At 39.2% G+C, this 20,600-nt stretch overlaps 1 protein-coding gene across 2 annotated transcripts in view; it reads left to right on the forward strand.

The window, feature by feature from the left end:
* The window catches only part of slit3 (slit homolog 3 (Drosophila)), a 266,848-nt gene that overhangs the window by 185,709 nt on the left and 60,539 nt on the right, over positions 1-20,600 (forward strand). For both annotated transcript variants that reach the window (XM_074674087.1, XM_074674088.1), the window contains 5 exons: positions 5,928-5,999; positions 11,951-12,114; positions 13,627-13,771; positions 16,899-16,970; positions 19,635-19,706. In XM_074674087.1, the coding sequence (XP_074530188.1) occupies positions 5,928-5,999; positions 11,951-12,114; positions 13,627-13,771; positions 16,899-16,970; positions 19,635-19,706 (525 nt within the window). The remainder of the gene's footprint in view (positions 1-5,927; positions 6,000-11,950; positions 12,115-13,626; positions 13,772-16,898; positions 16,971-19,634; positions 19,707-20,600) is intronic.

Raw genomic sequence — 20,600 nt, forward strand, 5'->3', positions numbered from 1 at the left:
TTGTGTAAAAACAAATATGATTTCCTCTTCCAGGACGTGGAGAAGTTTACAAATGGTACTTACAGAGACTTGAACAGGAAAAACAAGTGTACAGGAAAATGAGGACCAAAACTGTGACCTTATTAAACTGTGAGACAGCCAGGTGCCCTTTTAAATTTCATCCGCTGTTATAAAAGGAGACACAGAACACTCAGACACTAGGGTTGAACGTGAGGTTATGACAAGAAATGTCACGAGGACACAAGACTGGCTTCATCCCACATAGAACTGAAAAAAGTCTCATAACATCATCTACTGCTTTCTGAAGGGCTTGTATGTAGACATCAGGTGCTGGTGGGAATATTGACACCAACTGACCTAAATTCAATCATTTAGTTTAAATTCATGGGGCATAGAAGCAACGCTGGAGTTTTAATGCTTCCTGACAAAAAGCCACAATGTCTCTAACAGAGAGTCAAATTAACCCTTACTTTGCCTTAAGGCTGGTTTATACTTGTACATTGACCCCAGGCCATAGCTGCTCAAACATGATGAGCAACACATACTTCACTATTCCTACTCACTGAGATACTTGTGAGTAGTGTGGTATCTTTGATTGTCTCAGATCCCCTGTTTCTTGTCCCGCTGCGTTTCCTGTTTGCCTCTTTACAGCTATTCCAAAATATCACGTTAAATTGGAGCTGATACATGTTTCTATTAACCATCCAGGGAGATTATAGGGAGCCAAAGGAATGAATGAGTGAATGAAAGACATTTATTTTGGTTCCTTTGTAACACTTGAAAAAATTTACAAGTTCAGTAAAATTTTGGAATTTCAAAGAAAAACTGCAAGGGTGTAGGTTGAAACAAAGCGTAACACCTACCCCTCTTATCTCATAAACTACTATGTCCTCGTGATACCAGAAATTGGAGACAGTGCATCCATAAAAATTCGACCCATTAATTATAAAGGGTAAATATTGCCAGGCTCTGAAGTTTAGGGATGAGAATGCAGTGTTTAAAAGCGCTCCAGATTCAGCTTATTACCAGCATAGTATCACCCCTTAACATTTCAGTAGGCTTTAGTTATTCATGGAACACCACTCTGTGAGGATATCAAAAGATGCAGAAACTATTGGTCTCAGCACAATCTTTGAATGTGTCTTTAATGTGTCTTAAACCAGATAGTCATATATCCTCAGCTTAAAGTCAGAAAAGTATTGTCTCAGAGACTATATCCATGTCAAAAATAGCAGATGGCTTCAGAGATCTGCATATTGGTGCATTTGAGTACAGAGAAAGATGCCTTTATGGCAGTCTATCTGCAACTTTCATTCAAACACATCATTTTGATCCTGACAAAGATAATGTGATTAGAAGTCTGTGTTAGGCAACGTGTGCCTTGTGTCGTACTCTTTGTACAATCCTTTTGTCAGATACTAAAAAGCAGCCACGCTCATGAGCTGTTTTGGGAGTCTGTATTTATTATTTATGCTATTATTCATGCCTGGTTTCATATCAGGACCTCAAAGAAGAGCTGAGGACATCTCAGCTCTGTATGTGTGTATTAAGGAGGTAAGAGTGACGAGTAGGGCTTTGACCTTAGTGTGTAGGCTGCCGCAAAGACACATGTGATAACATCACCCTTTTTCTCTCCCTCACACAGCACAAACAACGCACACACACACATACACACACACTGAAGCACTCACAAACACGATAGCATCTCCCTGGTGGGTTCCCTCTAAAGAGTCTCCTCCATCACTGACTGCAGAGGCCCTTTTACTGCAACAGAGGGACTGCTGCATTGAGAAATGCACACACGCAAGGCACACGCAACCATGCACCACACATGCTGACTCAAGAATACACGCTAAACCGTACCATGCTCACACTCACACACACATAAACACACAATTAGGGGTCGTGGATCTGTCCTGCATTGGCTCTGCAGCGGTCACTGCAGCATATCTTAAATTAAAGGGAGAAAACAGGGCTGAATAAGCATTTTGTGATCTAAATGTTATGTCAGAATCAGTGTAGGAGCAGTCTGTGAGTACTTTTTTTATTGTGCCTGCAAAAACCAAAAGTGCACCTCACAAATATTTAATCTGGAAAGTGACAAGTTTTCAGCTCCAGTTAAAATTTTAATCTCTGGATTATTCTTCATTAAACCATGAAGATAGGATTATTGTAATTGTTTTCAGGAGAATAAGACATTGAAAAGCTCAACCAATCGCTGAAGGTATTGTTTGTAAGTCCTACATTTTAGATACAAGGTGTATGTATAGTGATCAGGTGTTTATGCAAATTAAAATTCCGACAGTGTGAGCAGGACCCTGACACAAAGCATTTTATTCAGCATTACCAATGGTTCATGTAGTGACCTTTTGCAGGTGACATCAGATTACCATTACCCAGCTGTCTACGACACAAAGAATTACTCTAAAGCAGTAATATCTTATTATATTTAACTTCATATGTATTTACATTGTTTGTGATATCACTGTACTTCATAGTCTATGATACTTCATAGTAAACAGCAGCTTAGAGATGCTCTCCCCAGCTCTACTGCCTGTGTCTGGATTGCAGGACAGAGATGCTTTGCTTCTCAAGCTGCTTTCACATCTCTTCCCACTACCTACTATTTTACCCTGACCAGCCTAAGATGGACCTGTTTCTGCCCCTGTGTTTACAAATTCAGAATGCTAACAGAGGCTAATGTTAACAGGCAAAGATATAAGGTGCTGGACTCAGATTTGCATAAGATAAAACATGGCTGACAGGTTGGTGTGGCTTTAATTTTGTTTATGACAGTAAATTACCAATCGTGTATTGTTTTAACCAATCAAGATCAAGTATTTCACACACTAGGGCAATAATCTGCTGTAACAGGCCACACACTTTATATTATCCCATACCCATTAACTTGGTCTGTTATGTCTCTGTAATGTAATCCATTAACTTCCTGCACTATTTTCCCTCCTTACAAGCATGCACATGATTTCTTTTACAACCCCTTCTCGTCCAGGAGTTTTTAAGACTGCAGCCATGGCCGGCGGCGTGTAAAATGAGTTGGGAAAAAAATCAGCCATGATATAAAACATAGTTGTGGACTTTTAAATGATGTTTTTAGTGTTTATGTTGGCGAGGTTAGTGCAGTCACTACTTTATTAAGGCCGAGAGATGTGGAGGGGGGCTGAGCGGAGTGAGTGAGAGAATAACTGACAGGGAAATTGCAGAGGGAAATTATTATTTCACAATTAAATTATATATACTGGGTGGAATCACCCCTGACAGGGCTGACCATAGCTGCTCTCCTGATGTGTGTGTGAGAGAGAGTGAGTGTGAAACTTTATCCGTCTAGCAAGGCCACTGAGGCTACACTGGCAGGGAGGGGGATGTAGAAAAAGAATCGGAAGGAGGGAGAATTAAAGAGAAAGAAAAGTAGTAACATCAACAGAGTGGAGCAGAAACAGTCTATTTTAAGGCTAAGTGGGTGTTAGTAAAAACATAGCAAACCCCCGTAATGACCCTATTTTGAACAGTTGTGACTACAGTGTTAAACCAACAGTCCTTGATTCTTGACGGTGAAATCCAAACCCTCAATGCGGTCACACTGTATGTTTAGGCACAAACATATTGCAGATGCTGGAAATAAAAACTCTCTCATGTTGAATTGGTTGAATTAGGGTCATTTTTCAGAGAGAACACTGACCTTGTCCTTGTCGGGAAGCATTAAAAACACATCGTCAGATGTGAAAAATGAATGGGTTTCTAGTTGTAAAAATATTACCTTTCAGTCTTCATTGGTCCTGAAACAATGAGTCTTTGAACACACAAGGTTTCGGGTGATGTATAATGTAAACTAGGCTTATTTTATAATCCAGCAAAATTAATGATCCATGAAACGGGGGTAAAAACAGAGCAGAGTTGCACTGGCTCCTGTTGATGTTGGCTACCAGAAGTTACAAGTGAAACTACAAAGTAATATATATTTTAGAAATCCTCAGCATGGCAGTAACCAACCATTAAGGTAACAGAGGTCTAAACCTCAGTAATTTCTTAAATGCAAGATGGAAAAAATGGTACCAATTAATAAATATAGCATCGGATGTCTTTTACTTTGACGAGACTCATTAAAGAATGTTTCAAAGTCATTGCCCAGCCCATGCAGCTTGTGATTGGGTTGGCTTGCAGATGGACACATAGCTCATGAGTAATGATGATTGGTGGAGACGGGTCATAAGGCGGGACTTGACAGCCCCACTTGTTGAAGAGGCAGTGGTTAGCCATCTTGTAGCCATGTCCAAAATTGTAGTTATCAGTGAGAGAAAACAACTGATCTGTGGTGTATTTATAGATAATCACTGGCTGGTCTTCCTCTTTTTTCTTTTTTTTTTCTCTAATGTATTTTTATGTGTATATGTGTGTTTAATCCATGAGGGAGCTGCTTATATCTGCCTCTACCTCCCGAAATGCGAGCATTTCATGCGTCTCCGGTCACATGATGTGAGTCCCCTGTGCGTTCTTCTCTGATAGAATAGTTGCCTCTGATATGTTTTTTCCCCTTTTTCTCTCATTTCTGTCTCCATTTCTGCACATGAAAACACAAAAAAAATCAATAGCCTGTGTTTCTTCAGCACACCAGCTACCACTGTTTGTGTGTGTGTGTTTGTTTGTTTGCAATGACAATCAACCTTGTTTTTCATTCCACTTTAAGTCAATACAACACACAAAACACACAATACTGTATGAGAGCGCTAAAAGACAGATACAGCAGTGACCTGCTGAGGGGGAAGGGATGAAAAGAACACAGATCAAAGATGTTCATGTGTTTGTATGTGTGTGTCTGTATGTATAAATAAATTATGAGTTTAAACTCTATGTGATGACTTGGCACACAAGCGGCACCCTGGACAGAAGGTCAGAATCTGCAAAAGCAGTGGGCTGCAGTTAGAAGGATGTTTGTAAAATAAAAGAGCAGAAATGCTGGTTTTATTTCAAATCAAAGGTAGTCAGATGAATTTATACAGTCTTGTAATTATTATTCTCTTTGTTTAGACAAGAAATTCATTGAGCACCGTCAGGCATATAAAAGAACATTTCAATGTGAGATGCACAAATAAAAATATGACCCTCAAATAGCAGATGATCTTTCAAAACAGAAATACAATTAAAAAGCTTTATTAAAAACGAAGTCAGTTAAAACAAGTAGTACCGGGATTTAGAAGCTTTCAAAAAGCTTGCAAAAAGAAAGTATAAGGAGGTAGTATAGATAAACAAAAACATGTTAAATCATGCCTCAAAGAGAGAAAGAAGACTGTCCAACCTTTTGGTATGGGATCCAGCGATGTGTGTCTTAATAAGTCTAATGTGTAGAAGGAAGAGCTGCATCAAGTGATTTTCAGGTTGTAGCCATAGCATGTCTGTAGGAAATGCTCCATAATGGAGCACTGACAAAAAAAAAGGAAGTAGTCCTTTAAGAAGCCAGTTTTTTGACATAGTTATCAGATCAAATTTGAAATGTGACTTCTGAAACAATCCAGACACAAGGATCTTGATAAAAAACAAAGAAAACACATACAGAGAAAACTTTGTGTTTATGTTGGAATAGAGAAACCTCACAAAAAGCAACCATGGAAAATAAAATATCCTGTGGTGAAATAGTACACTGAAAATCATGTAATTCCTCAGGTCCCAAAATGTTGCAGCTTAATTTACAGCGACTTTAAAAGCAATAAGTCAACATTTTATTTCATGTCCCTCGGTGAGAGATTAGTGAAAAGGTGACGTGGACTTGAACCTGCTGTCAGGACAGAACTTAACTTGATTTGCGTCAGAGTGAAAACCGCCAGAACCAAAAAAAGTGGCACCATGGTTTTACTTTTCTAACAATCTGTTTTTTCTCCGTCTCTCCTTCTCTCTTTTTCTGTTTCTCTGTCCAGCACCCTCAACAACAACAACATCACCCTCATCCCCCTGTCCAGCTTCAACCACATGCCCAAGCTGCGGACTCTGTGAGTATAACACACACACACAAACACATGAAACTACTGACAGATACCAAAAACACACACTCTGTGGTTGCATTTTAACACATACACACATGCACAGGCAAGTTTTACTGCCTACTTGCATGCAAACTGACCAAATACACACAAATACACAACACACCACCAACAGTGGGTTCTGTGTGTGATCATTTCATCAACATAATAAGAGGCTCACTCATCTATTGTTTCATGACTGTGAATAATCATGTGGCCATTACGTACACACACTGACAAATAAAGACACACAGAGAGATGGATACGGTGACAAATACATGAACACACACCACACACATTTGAGTAATGGAAACCTCATTAAAACCACAAGAAAAGCATGTTTGGCGTTGCAGCTCAATCTGCTTTGATTCATTAGAAGAAACCTCCGACACTGATGTTACTAAATTAAGCACAATGAGTAAGATACACTCAGGCACACACATTTAGTCGTGATCCAATGTGGACCTCCTGCCAAATCACCCTTTCTGATTGATTACAGCGGGGGTTTTTGTGCGTGCAAGTGTGTTTCTTGTGGCTTTTTTTCGTGTATTTTGTTGTGTGAAAGAGATCTTGTAGTTGCCAAGGCAATGGCACGACATCCCAAGGGAGACTACCCATAATCTTTTGGGACTGTATGTGAGTTGCATTCCAGTCGGCCACACTGGGGTTGAATTCTGCCAAACCAGCGTGCATAGAACGGGATTTCCCCCCAAATCACCATTTTTTAAGAGGCACTCTTGTGGTTGAGGAACCCTACTTGATGTTCAGACTTGGGGATTTCTCAATACACAGCCCATCAAAATAAATGCAGGATAAAAACCGCTGATTTCCATTTATCTTTTATGGAAAAGTCTTAACAAATGTATAATGATGGCATACATCGATAGCCAATCACAAGGAGAGGTTTCTGGTTATAGCCTTTTTGAGCCTGGCAGTTCAGCTTAAAATCTTTATTTAATAATTGGCTTCCAGGCAGCAGCAAAGCTACACAGTTATAAGTACTTAATGCTACAGATACAGTACCCTGTATCTTTAAATCAGAAGCCCTGGTCTGCCTCTGTTTTCTGTCGACACTTAGTGATCGCACTTTTAGAGATCCTTCTATCTCTACGTTACCATATTTACCCTAATATCCAACACATTTTTCTTTCCTTGAACTGTGTTTGCAAAAGATGGGTTCATGTTCCATTTGGTATTTACTCATTAAATGTTGATAGTCATTACAACAGCAAACAGCGCAGCTGTTCTGTATATGAGCGTGCCTTTCATGACTCAGGCCAGTTGTCACTCAGTGCCATGCAAGGGGAGGGGAGATGAAGAGACACAATGAATCCATCTATTATCTTTGCTGCTTTCCCCCTCTCAGAATCACTGTTACACAACTACTGATGCAGAGTTCAAATGCTTTATTTAAGAAAAAAGTTATATAGCAGCAGAGACATTAAACAACCTTTAAGCAGCCCTTAAACAGCCAAGAAACATGATGTCAGAGAGTGCAATAACCAAGGGTTGCTCGTGGAAAGTGATCCATATATGTCTTTCATTTTCACTACTCTCCTTTTGCTTCTCTGCCTTCATTGCAAAAAATCCAACCTGAGGAAGTTGTTTTAAAAGATGTCTTAATATTTTTAATAGCAGTCACATTTATCTGAGAAGTCTACCAAAAAAGCTATACTTATACCAAGATGTTGCAGCACCAAAATAGGACCTGAATTGTGTGTAGGGCGTAAGTAAAACTTGCCAATGGGATAAAAAATATGCACTCATTAAGTTTCTTGAAATAAGCACAACATTTTAATCCAGGGAACTTAGCTTGTTTGTTTTTCTGGCCTCTTTAGCAGATTGTTTTGGCTCATTGAAAACAATCTAGGTCCATTTTTGGCTGGTTGATTTGTCAGGTGAATGTGGCTCATATTGTTTTATAATAAGAAATCTTGTGAGAAGTAAGACGAAAATACTTGCCCAGGTTTGAGTTTTTACAGTGTAGCTTCTATACCTCGAGTCATCCGCCTCCTCTTTCCTCTTTTTCCACTTTCCTGTCTCCTCTTTCCAGTATCAAATTTTGTGTCCTTTCTCTTTTGCCGCCCTCAGATCTCTGTATTAAATTTGCTGCTTTTATAAAAAGGACTCATTCAATCAAATGTTTAGAGATGTCCCTGATTTGATCAGAGGGGAAGTATGTGCATGTCTGTGTAGAAATAAAACAGCTCATGTCTTTGCCATCTTACCTTTGACTTCTTTCTGTGTTTTTTTTCCTTTTGTATTTATATATATATATATATATCTCAGTGCATTGATCTTCTTAATCTTCATCCTCCTCTTCCTCTTCTTTGCTTTATTTTCTATGAATCCAATTACTCTGTTCCCAGTAATATCATCATCTCATGGTTTCTCTCACTCAGAAACTTAACTTGACTTGAACTCCCACTGCTTCAATCTCTCTGTGTGTGTGTGTGTGTGTGTGTGTGTGTGTGTGTGTGTGTGTGTGTGTGTGTGTGTGTGTGTGTGTGTGTGTGTGTGTGTGTGTGTGTGTGTGTGTGTGTGTGTGTGTGCGTGTGTGTGTGTGTGTGTGTGTATGTGTGTTATTCACTGTACTGAAAAGATAACCCCCTGGAGCAAATACTCAGAATAAAAGCACACATACCAAACACACTCATTCACAGAAGCGCTGTGCATGATGCCCTTAGTCACCCACAACCACTGAGGACAACAACCACCAACACCGACTAATAGCTACACACAAACACAGTTTACACACATACATACACACAAACACTGCACTCCTTCTGTGCCCCCTGCATCTTCCCATTCTCCCCTGTGTTTTAATCCTACTTGTCAGTAATTAAGGCTGAGCCGGGGGTGGGCAGAGACTTGGCTATCTCCTGGCAGGGGTTTGACTATAAACTGGATTTATAATGGGAGAGCGGCATTAAAACCCACTGCCCCCGCTGCTAGCATCAATGAGCCCATCTCTGTTCCATAACAGGATTTGTCCTCTGCTTTATTACAAAGCAAGGCCTGTCTTCTGAAAGGCTAGATATCCCGGCTGGCGTATAATACGCTGACAAGACATTCTGCTGTTCATCCGCCCTGCTCCTCCTCGTCCCTCCCTCTCTCCCTTTTCTCTTCACTCTCCCTCTCTTGAGGTGTCAGATCCAGCCGGTTCTGCTCAAGGAGAATCTCAGCTCTCTGATACATCACCTGTCTATTCTTTATTAAGTAGTACCTTTTAATTAATGCCTCAGTGGATTTAGCTAATCATGTAGAAATGTTCCTGAGAGTCCTCAAACTGGCATAAATTGGCGAACATGTTTCTTGTGCTGGAATGATGTACAAAAAGGTGAAAAGTCACTTGATGAGTCCTGTAGGGTTACAATACAGTAAATTATATCGGATGCTAAGCCGCTGTAATTTATTGTATTGTTTTGTGTCATTTCATATCTTAACATATTATTTCAATCTTGTTATATTTCATTATGACATGTTGTATCACATCTTACCTATCATACCCTGTCCTGTCCAAACCTACTGAATTAAATCCAATTTATCTTACTTTGTTGTACCATAGCATACTGTACTGTACTGAGCCATAGTGTGGTATCATACCTTATCGTACTTATCGGTATCATATCGTACTTAATATACCGTGCCATAGCCTTTTGAACCACATCATGTCATATTGTATCAGACTCCACCATATCTTTATTTTTGTATTGTCCCATATTGAATCTCATTCTGTATTGTATCATATTACAATAATATGGTACTTTACTGAATTTTATCTTATCACATTAAAGAGTTTTGTATCTTACCATACCGTGATGCAGCTTGCTTCTACTTTATACAATGTACAATTTGGCTTAGCAGACGTTAAGGGAAATATCCTAACACCCCTCCAGCTATAAGCCCAATACCCAATCTCAGTCCATGCAGGGACTTGAACCAGTGACCCTCCAGTTACAAAGCCAAGTCCCTATGGTTCAAGCTACTGCCACCCCATTCAATACTATATCGTACCATTTTGTATTATATAGTTCCATACAGTATTGTTACATATTGTGTCATCACTTTGCATTGTCACAAACCCTTTCTAACCTGTATGCACCCATAGACACAAAAAGTGCACATCAAACAGAAACAATGAGTAAATATGACCACGGGTCATAGCCTGCTGCTGCTCTTCTTTAATGGAGCTCCATTTGTGCTGTTTTTTTTAGGCTTTCTCACAGCACTGATTTAATTTAGCACAATAATTGATCAAATTATTCACTGTTCCTGTCCTCCTCTTTGTGACTTTTTGCATCTGTGGTTAATTTGCTGCTGTTTCCACATTTAAAAAACATAGTCAGAAGTCAGAACAGTAGGGACGTGTAAAGAGAGACAGAGGTGAAGGAGATGTAGGGGAGTTGAGTCGCTGTGTGCAGTTAGGTCTTGGTTTGTACGCTCATGGAGAACCGAAGGTAAGCAAGGAAAAAAGGTGTTTTTAGTGGTCAGGTTTAACAGCAAAATAGGTTGTAAAACAAATACAAACAGAAGAACAAAAGAAATAACTACCCAGAAATGTGGTGACGTTTGTCTTTAGTTGCATCAACAACTCGCTATTGCCACCACAGGGAAACCCTCAAACATAATGCCAGGCATAGACTACTACTTTGAAGGGTCTCCTCTTGTATTTGCAGGAGTTAAATCAGGTACTAAGTGAGATGAATTGCCATTCAGTTACTTATTTTGTGCTTTGGGCATCTCTCCCTGAGATTTGTTACAATGGCAGTAAATGAAACGTTGTTTTTACCATTTACAACATCTCTCCAGAAACAGTGCTCCGGTTACTCCATATAATCAACATTTGGAATGGCACAGTGGGGATTGGCACTACAGTCTGCCAAAGAAATAGACCCAATGAAAACTGTTGTTTTAGCACATAATGTGTATTTTGCCAAGCAACGGGGACATTGGCTCTGGAGACACAAGTTCCTGTTGAGTTATTTAAACATACATTCTCAGTGCGTTGGCCAACAGCAACAGAGCGTCATTCACCTCAGTGGTGTGGAAGTGGATTAGGAAAGATCTGGAAATAAAGTCATTACTAGGAGAGTAATGTGCTTGAAAGATAGCCTTATAAGATAATAAATATCTAAATGCTTTCCATGAACAGACCCTTCAATATGAAGGTCACGGAAGCAGCTTGAATAATTACAGGATTTTAAGCAAAGACACTTTGAAATCAAGACAAAAAAAAAAAAAGAAAAAGATACGCTACAATTTCCCTCTTTGCCTCATTTTTTCCCATCTCTCTTATCTGTCATTATCTTTTATTCTAATTCTCATCCTTTGTTATATTTGTTTTCTAGCTTGCTGTCTTTCTATAGACTCTTACATGTCTGAAAGAATTCTATTTCTTATATTTCAAGAACAATAACCGTTTTCTTTAAATCTTTGTACCCATCTGTCTTCTCTCTGTGTTTACTTCTTTCTGTCTGAATGGATTTTAAATTTAGCCATGTGTATGTGTGGTGGAGTGAGAGTGTGTGGGTGTATGTGTCCTCTCTCTATAGGGAGTCATATTGTCACAGACCTTGGGGAAATGAGAGCTGAGGATATTACTCTGGGTTTTGTGTGTGAGTGCCTCATTGTTTGTGTGTTTCACCTCAGCAACAGCCTCATGATCCTGGCCGAGGATGTAAACTGAGTTTAAAAAAAAGAACCCATTTCAATACAGAATGAAATTCATTTTCTACAAGTGGGATGTCCTCACATTCACTTTACAGACACTTTGTGAGACTCTGGCCTTTAGAAAGTGGCATTTCAGGATAATCAGAAGGTTACTTTGTTGCCTTCTCTTGTTTTGTACCATTATGAAAACTAATTGCAGTCATTAATTCAACCCAATTTCCTAAAATAACTTCTTCCTTTTGTTCCAGTCGTTTGCACTCCAACAACCTCCACTGTGACTGTCACCTGTCCTGGCTCTCTGATTGGCTCAGAGCCAGGCGGGGCTTGGCTCCCTTCACCCAGTGCATGGCCCCCGCCCACATGAGGGGCCTCAACGTCCCTGATGTGCAGAAGAAGGATTTTGTCTGCAATGGTGAGCTTACAAAAACACAATGAATCCAGCCGTTGAAAAGAAATATTATATAGCATTACTGAAGGACACATTGAAGTAGCCTTTTCAGTACGTAGAGGAGCAAACACTACTCCTTAAAGACTGATATTTCTCTTTCATAAGTCGAGCTAGGAATGAATAATAAAGCCTTACTTGGCTTGTTTTGTGTTCATTTTTTATCAACTCAAAAAAACATGAAAGTATTTCTGAGAAATTTTGGTTCCTCTATGGCTACTTCAAACTAGCTCCTATCCCTAACAAAATGAGTAACCACATGAGGAAAAAAACTGCTAATAAATTTTCTATCATTCTGTCATGTTCAATCACAAAGATGCCCAATGTGAGATGAATTTGATTTAAAAAAAAATAGAAGAATGATATGTATTTTCTAAAAAAAAAAAAAAATGAAATGACAGGTGACTTAAAAGCAGGCACCAAGATCAACACACATTGAGGGTTAAAAACAAATAAAGCTTCTTAGATCTCCTGAAGAAGTAAGTGGTAGGGCTTTATTGGTTACAGGATATGAACAGTGACAGAGGGTTGGTGTCTCCCTGACAATAGACCACCTTTTAGTTTTTTACTTTGTCCATGGCAGATTCACTGAGTGAAGCATTTGACAATAAAAGATAGCAGGGGAAGTTTCTGTGTCAGAAAACAAGAGGGCTAAATCAGCAAATAGATGTAAGGGACCACCAAGTCCACAGGAGGTGTCACAAACGGAAAGTTACTCACAGGCGCTTTAAGTTGTGCTCTCTGTTTCAACTGATTTAGTATTTAAATGTCCAACAATAACTGGAGATACTTGCACATTAAGCACAAGTACTAAGTTAGAGTAAGTGCCGTTAACACAGAGAGTCTGACACAGAGGTACACCATCCAAAAACCCCACTCTATCTAGTGACCACTGTTACAGCCAGCATTGTTATCAGCTCCACACAGCTTAGCATTAAGTTTAAAGCACTGAAAGAATTACACCATGTAGAGCACGTAATCAGCCAAAAGAGCAGAATAAGAGCAGTAGTGTTATCAGCCAGAGATAGTATAGGGAGTGTTTATAGGCCTCTGATTCAGCTTTCTCTGTTAATAGACTGTCGGGCTGTGCTCTCTTTATTAGCCTTTAGCCTCCTCTTTTCAGCCTACATGCTCAACAACAGGCACCCTCTTAGTGCATTGTGCACTTTTCTTTCCTTCTTTCATTGTCTTTCTCACAAGTGTCCTATTATTACCAATTAAGCCTCTTCCCTGTCTCAATCCCCATGTTACCACCCTCCCTTTTTATCTCTCCATCTGCTCAAATCTAGCAATGTTTTTGAATACATCACTAACTGGGTGATGCTAAGTATCTAAATTCACGTTTGTAATCTTGCTGGACTTCTTCCTCTTCTTCTCATATTTGACAAATAGACAAACAACAGTATCCTTACACTCAGAATACTGATAGCCATTTCTGTCTGAGGTTATAAGAATCTGATAAATCACGTCTGTTTACAGGTCCAGCTCAGACAGAGCCGAGGACTTGTGTTCCTCAGGTGGCAGTTTGTCCACCCACCTGCAGCTGCAACAACAACATTGTGGACTGCCGTCGTAAAGGTCTCACTGAAATACCAGCCAACCTCCCTGAAGGCATTGTGGAGATGTAAGTCTGATTTATTTTGCATACACTTAAATGATTGGATGTTTTCCTAAGCTTGAATATGTTTCCTTGTCTCGCTTGTACACATGCATTTTTCCACACAGAAGCTGCACGTGTTATGATATTGTGTTGGACCCTTTTTAAACTGTCAGTAGATCTTATAGCAGACTGTTTCCATTTTAAAATCATCTATATTCTCATTGTGATTACAGTGCATGACATGTTTACAAAACAAATAATCATGTGGTGAAAAGCCTTTTTCCATTCTCCTTATCTGCTGAATCAACATGTTTTGATATTACTCTGGTCAAATGTAACCATCTGTGTGAAACAGTAGAGATGTGATTCCTATCTATTCAAAGATGTTAAATCAAATGCAGCACGTCAAAACTTTTCATAAACCAGAGTAAACAATGTGCACAGCATAACCATGTTCTTCAAACAATCAGACTCATGGTGATAAATTAGACATTGCAATTGACCCAGCAAGTTTTGCATCAGCATCTTGTTTTCAGCAAAACTTCTTCAGCCTCCATTCACTTTTTCTGCTCCTACTTTCTTCCTCCTCTTGTCTGTGTCTAGGACACATTTTCAAACCCACACACACACACACACCCGCGCGCACGCCTCAGTGGGACATGTTTGATATCCGTATTGATCGTTGTACCCTGTTTGTTTGTATAGAGGACAGCTGCTTGATTGCTCTGTGAGTAAGGAAGCAATTCTCCCCTGGAACGCTACACCAATACTGCTATACCTCCCTAGCATAAGTAATAGATCCACACTGACGCACTCACCGGTGCGCATGCATATATGCAGACACACCAGTTCTGCCTGTGCAAACAAGGTATTTACTTTGGTCAAACACATACACACAAAAACACAAGTGCACATGAATGCTGACTGAGCCGCAGGTGACAAACAAACCTGATGAAATCTCTAAGACACACATGCAGAAATTAATGTTGGATTCATAATAAAAATGTGTCTTCAACCAGGAAAAGTGGGGCAAATTAGGATGTTGTATTGGAAGTCCTCTGATTTGGATGCAAAATTTGTGCATGTATTCATGTATTTAAGAATGGGCATTGACCTCTCACTTAAATATATCTCTGAAGCAAGTTAACAAAGAAATCAGCAGAAATGTGTGTGCAAGAGCTTTTGTATTTGTGAATGTGTGAAGGCTTAGCCCTTGTGAACGTATTCTCCTGCCAAATCCATCTCCTGTTTCAGCTGACGTTTAATCGCCTCACCCTATAGATTTTTTATAAAGCCTCCTTAAACGCCTTCTCTTTAATTCATCCATTGATATCGAGCCCCTAAGTGTCTTTGTCTCAACCTTGTTTGAAAGCCTCCAGATATAATTTGTTACCTATTGTGTGCCCTGGTTGTCTTAGTCAATATCTCCACATCCTTGATTCATTTTGACCCCTGAGCTGATATAAGTTGTTGTTGCCGGCCAGGGGCGGTAAGCTGTGGCAATTAAAGAAGGGATATGTGCCAGGAAACAGACACCTGTTAGGACTGTGGTGGTTTAAAAGCCAGGTTGAAGTAAGCACTTCTTTAGGACACAGTTAAATGTGAGAAGTGCAAGGCTCAATGTGTCAAAATAAGGAAATTTACAGTATGCTGAAGGAAACCTCTTATTTTTACTTTTTCCACAGCAAAGAATCCTGATGAGTGTCAATTTTAACCACCAAAGACAGCAGGATGGGATTTATTTACACACACATTCACAATTATTTAGATAGATAGATGTCAATAGAAAGGACTACGCTAAGAAAAAGAGGGGATGAAGGATGGAGGCCAAAAGCAAGACAGGGTGGGGGCAGAGGGGAAGGAGGAGAGGAAGAAGTAGGGTGGATTAGTTTCCATTTATCATTCTGACAGCTGACCCTGTGGCTGGCCTTGGGACCTCACCGCATCCTCCACTTCTCTGATTTTCCCCTCATCTCCCTGGTTGTCCACACTTTTCCACTCCTCTGATTTCTCCTCTGTTGTCCTATTTTCTCCTCATATGATTTCTCCCTCCTCACCTTTTGTTCTGTCCTTCCCTCTAATTTTCCTGCTACCTGCCCAGATGGCTTTTCATCCTCCTCTCATTCTTTCCTCTTCCTTGTTTATTTTTTTTCCTTTCCTACTCCCTTCCCACCTTTTCACCACAGCAACAAGGAGACATTAAGTATGCATGAGCTACATAGATGGAGGTGTTGGCTACATCACAGGGAGAGCAGAGGCTAAACCAACAGTGCATTTTTCCCAACAGTGAGCTTTATGTGTAGCTCTGACGGCTCCCCATGTGATAATAGAGAAATTCTACTCGTATGATGTAATGATTCTGCAGTCTTACAGGGAAAGGGAAGTAATAAATTCTTTTTGGCCAACAGCCTGAAAACATTGAGGAATCTAATGTGTTCATGAATAAAAATCTGGCTGCATCGAAAAAAAAAGTGTTGTAGCTCCACCAAAGGAACTTGTAAATGATTTATGTCATGATGATATTACTAAAACTATTTATAACAATAATAAATTACCAATTTTCATGATGTGCAAGTTGTGCATGAAAACTTACCTTGGTTGAATGATGTTTCCCTAGCCAGTGGACTAGATGTCCTTTTTTGCACTGAAAATATCCATGGGCAACACAATGCCTGTTTAAAAGAGTAGTCAAATAGACATCATGGTCAGCAGTTCAGTTTTTGATTGGTCCCATGTAAGCTCATTTGATACCAAGTGACCTTGCCTTGCCTCTGCTGCAAAGCACTGACCGCCCCCTGCAGAAAGAATTGTGTATTTGTTGATAGAAACAGAAACCTTTTGAACTTTCTGTGCCCATGTGCTCAGGGACCATTGTGTGGTAAAACAGCACCTCATAATAACTGATGTTTTCTTTGTCCTTGGTGAAATTAAATATTGAAAAGGAAGGGGTTAGCTTGTAATCTTATGCATGCTGTGCTTCTTTTGAAGTTTTCTTCAGATACTCACATCGTTTGTGAAAGGGGTAATGTGCTGTTTTAATTATTGTAATTCTTTTTCAGATTCATGATCATCTTATACCACCTCTAACCTTCTCTTTGCGTCTTTGTCTCTCTTTTTTATTTTTTGCTTTCCTTTTATCCCTCTTTCCCAGACGTTTGGAGCAGAACTTGATTAAAGGTGTTCCTGCTGGAGCCTTTACTGCGTACAAGAAGCTCAAGAGAATGTAAGTCCGGAAAAACTGCACACACTCTCGAAGACATAACAGCATGTATTTATGATAAGATTATAAAAAAGCTTCCTGAAGTCCTTCTGATGAGTTTGGGAATTTATTTGCCTATCCTTTTTTTTTTTATCATTACTATTACAGCATTGAATTAGCTTAATCTCTTTGTGGTCATTAGGCACCTCAGGTTTCACACCCAAACTAGCTTTGTGCTATGATAAGTTATGTGCCTTTACAGGGGCAGGGCTTGCATTAAAATGTACCATTCTGATTCTGTCCTAAGAGGCTTGCAGTACCTTTTTTTGCATCATGTTTACCTCCACCAAGGAGTTTATGTTTTTTGTAGAGTTTGTCCGTTTGGCACAACATAACTCAAAAAGTTACCAACGGTTCTTGATGAAGCTTTCAGGAAATGTTCAAAATGGGATGAGGAAGAACTGATTAAATTTTAGAGGTGATCCAGATCACCGTCTAGATCTATGATTTTTTTCAAAGGATTCTTTATCATTGTGAGATAGCGCCATTTTCACCATTTGTGTATATAACTCCACAATAAATGGTGGGATTGCTTTGCAAAACAATACAAGACAAGTTCACCATAATTTCTGACGGATGTAAAAATATGATCCAGATCCTGGCTAAATTGTAGATGCAAAGATCTGGAATATAAAATATGTATTGGGTCATCATAATTTTCAACACTGTCAGGGAACAAATTATCGTACAAACCTGCAACTAACACCAAATTGTAGCAAACAGTCTGCTGAAAGGGAGTATAACATTAAAGTAGGACTAAAATGTTGGTAACAATCACAATATGCTTGGCAGAAGTCTGCGCTCTGAGTGCTTTTCTAGTTTATTAGTGCTTTGATTGTCACTTTAGAGAATATCTTATCATTTAGTCTTTGCTGATTTAAACAAAGAAAATATATGTGTTTTTCTGCAATCTGTTGTTTCATTTTAAAGGTAAATAATTATACAAACAAATATAACAATTGTTTGATATTTAAATGGTATTTCTTAGTGAAGATAAAGACAGAGAGAGTAAATGTTACTTTTTTTGCACATGCACACGTAACATATCCAAGCCATTCCCTCTTACATCTTTACCACAGTTGGGCCACCCAAGTTGAAAAAGTATAAACACACCTGTGGTCATCGGTAGCATATGCTTTGCTTTGGGTTCAGATTTTAACATTATGTCAATAAAAGAAAACCTAGTATAGAGCCTTGGGGCACACCACTGCACTCATTGGTTTACATGGTATGTCAGCACAAGCTGAGACAGTACCTTTTTAACACACTAAGTCCTGGCTGAGATCATTTTCTAACCCCACATATTGTTTAATCAGATATGTGATTTTCAACTGCAGTAAAAGCATGTATAATTACAGATAAATGCCTTTTATTTTTACTCAAATGCCCACTAAGTTCCTTGATTTACAGGTGTGTTGCGATATAAAACAATGCTTATTGAACAATAATGTATGACAGCTACAGCTTGTAAACAAATAAAACAGGTAAATTGCTGTATAAAGAGTAGTCAACCATCCTGTAAGAGATTAACACCATTATATAAATTCAGAGTTCAGGGAGATGAAGGGCAGACACATTTGTATTAAAAGTTTATAGATGAATAAAACCAATGCGGGATGAATTTCTGCTTTATGAGCTATAAACAAAACTATAAACAAACTGAGTCCTGTCCAGGGTGCAAGTATCATCATTACTGTCTAGGATATGATTTTCAGATGAAAGCTCATGTTCCTAAAATGTAATTATGTTTTTACTTTGCAAACACAAAATTTAAGTTAAACTCAGTGGCCAAATGTTTTTTTTTTTTTTTTGTGTGTGTGCAATGTTCCTTTATTTTGGGGTTTATCCTTGAAAGATGAGAGAAAATCCATTCAGTAATGTTAGAAACTTTATGAACTCCCCTTTTTTGATGTTTTGATTAAGTGAACAATTTTTTCCTGGATGTTCAAGAATGAAGTTAACTTAAAGACAAATAATCAGCCACTGATGTGGCTACTGCAGGCTACAGTCAACTGTGCATTATTTATAGAAAAGGGTACATATCAAGACCAAACTAGCATACACACTCACACACCACTCTAGTTCAGGTCGTCTCTTTCTGGTCTCTGCTGCACACACCCCAAAGACATAAATCTCGCTGGTGAAAAATGTCCTCATCATGTAAATGCCTGAAAATGTCAGACTTGCAGACTTTAGCAAGGGTGGAAGGTTATACACCCAGCCAGGACTCCCCCCACCCCCCTGCTTCAACACACACCTGCACTTTAACACACTCATGTATCCCCATGCACACCTCTACGACCATTGTCAGATGTTAAATAATATATCTTATAGTAGAAGTGCATGACATGAACTGCACTTAACATGTCTCTTTCTCCCCATGTTGCTATCTCTCTATCTTCATCTCTTTCCCTGAGTATATCCATCACTCTGTCCATCAGTTACTTACACATTCAGCTCTTCTTTCTGTTTTTTTACTCCTGTCCCCTTGCCTTGACCCCTACTGATGTATTCTCCTGTGATCATTTGTCAGACAGTTCTAGGACATTCCTGAATGAGCCCCATTACCCTGTGTTACAGTAATGCACTTATAGCCTCTATCTTTCTCTCCCTTCCTCTTTTCCTCAGCGATTTGAGTAAGAACCAGATTTCTGACATTGCAGCCGATGCTTTCAGTGGCCTTCGCTCTCTCACCTCGCTGTAAGTATGACACACACACACCGAAATATGCACACATATCCAGACAGGAGAGTAATTGCATTTCCAGACATTTAGCAAATAAAAATGTTGTCGCTGTCGATGTTGACAACTGGACCACAACGGTGGTACGTTGCCGTTTGTGTGTCACTGTATTTGCTTGTGTGAGTGTGTGCATGTGTGTGTGTGTGAAATTGCATGGGCCTGTAATCACTGAGGGTGACTGTGATAAGAACATGAAGGACAGTTTAATTTGAATCAATCCAGAGCATGGAAATGAGACAGACCGACAGACAAGAAGGGGCAGACAAGGTGAACTTGGCTGGATGTCTAAAAACACACACACACAAGTATTCACACACCTGCACTCACACAAACACACACATCAGAGTTTTGTTGAGCAGTAATGTCACTGAGAGACACGACTTCTGCAGTAGAGGGCAGCTGAGGCGTGATGTAGCAAAATATTAAACTGCTCAAGTGAATTAAACAGTGGCAACTGCTAATGGAAGCTCATCTTCATCCTTATTTCACTTTTTTACACTCAAAGAAGAAAACCAGTGCTACAGCTCACTAAGTGAGAAAAGCTGTGCACTGTGCACAGTATGTTCTCTCGTAATGTCATAAAATTGAGCTGAAATTGCACCATACTATGTGATTAACTTTGCCTCTTTTATTTTTTTTATTTTTATTTTTTTCATGTATGTATGAGATCCATGCCCTGTATTGTATTGTTTAAAATCCTATTGCAACCTGTTCTATCGTAAGTATGTTGTCAAATGATACAATATTATGCATGTTAATTTACACAATACAAAGCAATACAGTATGATAATGCGTAATAAAATGAAACAGAACAAAACAATATGATACCTTATAGAACAGAGTGATACAATA

The sequence above is a fragment of the Halichoeres trimaculatus genome, unplaced genomic scaffold (genome assembly GCF_033239565.1).
Source record: "Halichoeres trimaculatus isolate MK-OKI-2021-1 unplaced genomic scaffold, fHalTri1.1 fHalTri1_scaffold_7, whole genome shotgun sequence".
Lineage (NCBI taxonomy): Eukaryota > Metazoa > Chordata > Actinopteri > Labriformes > Labridae > Halichoeres > Halichoeres trimaculatus.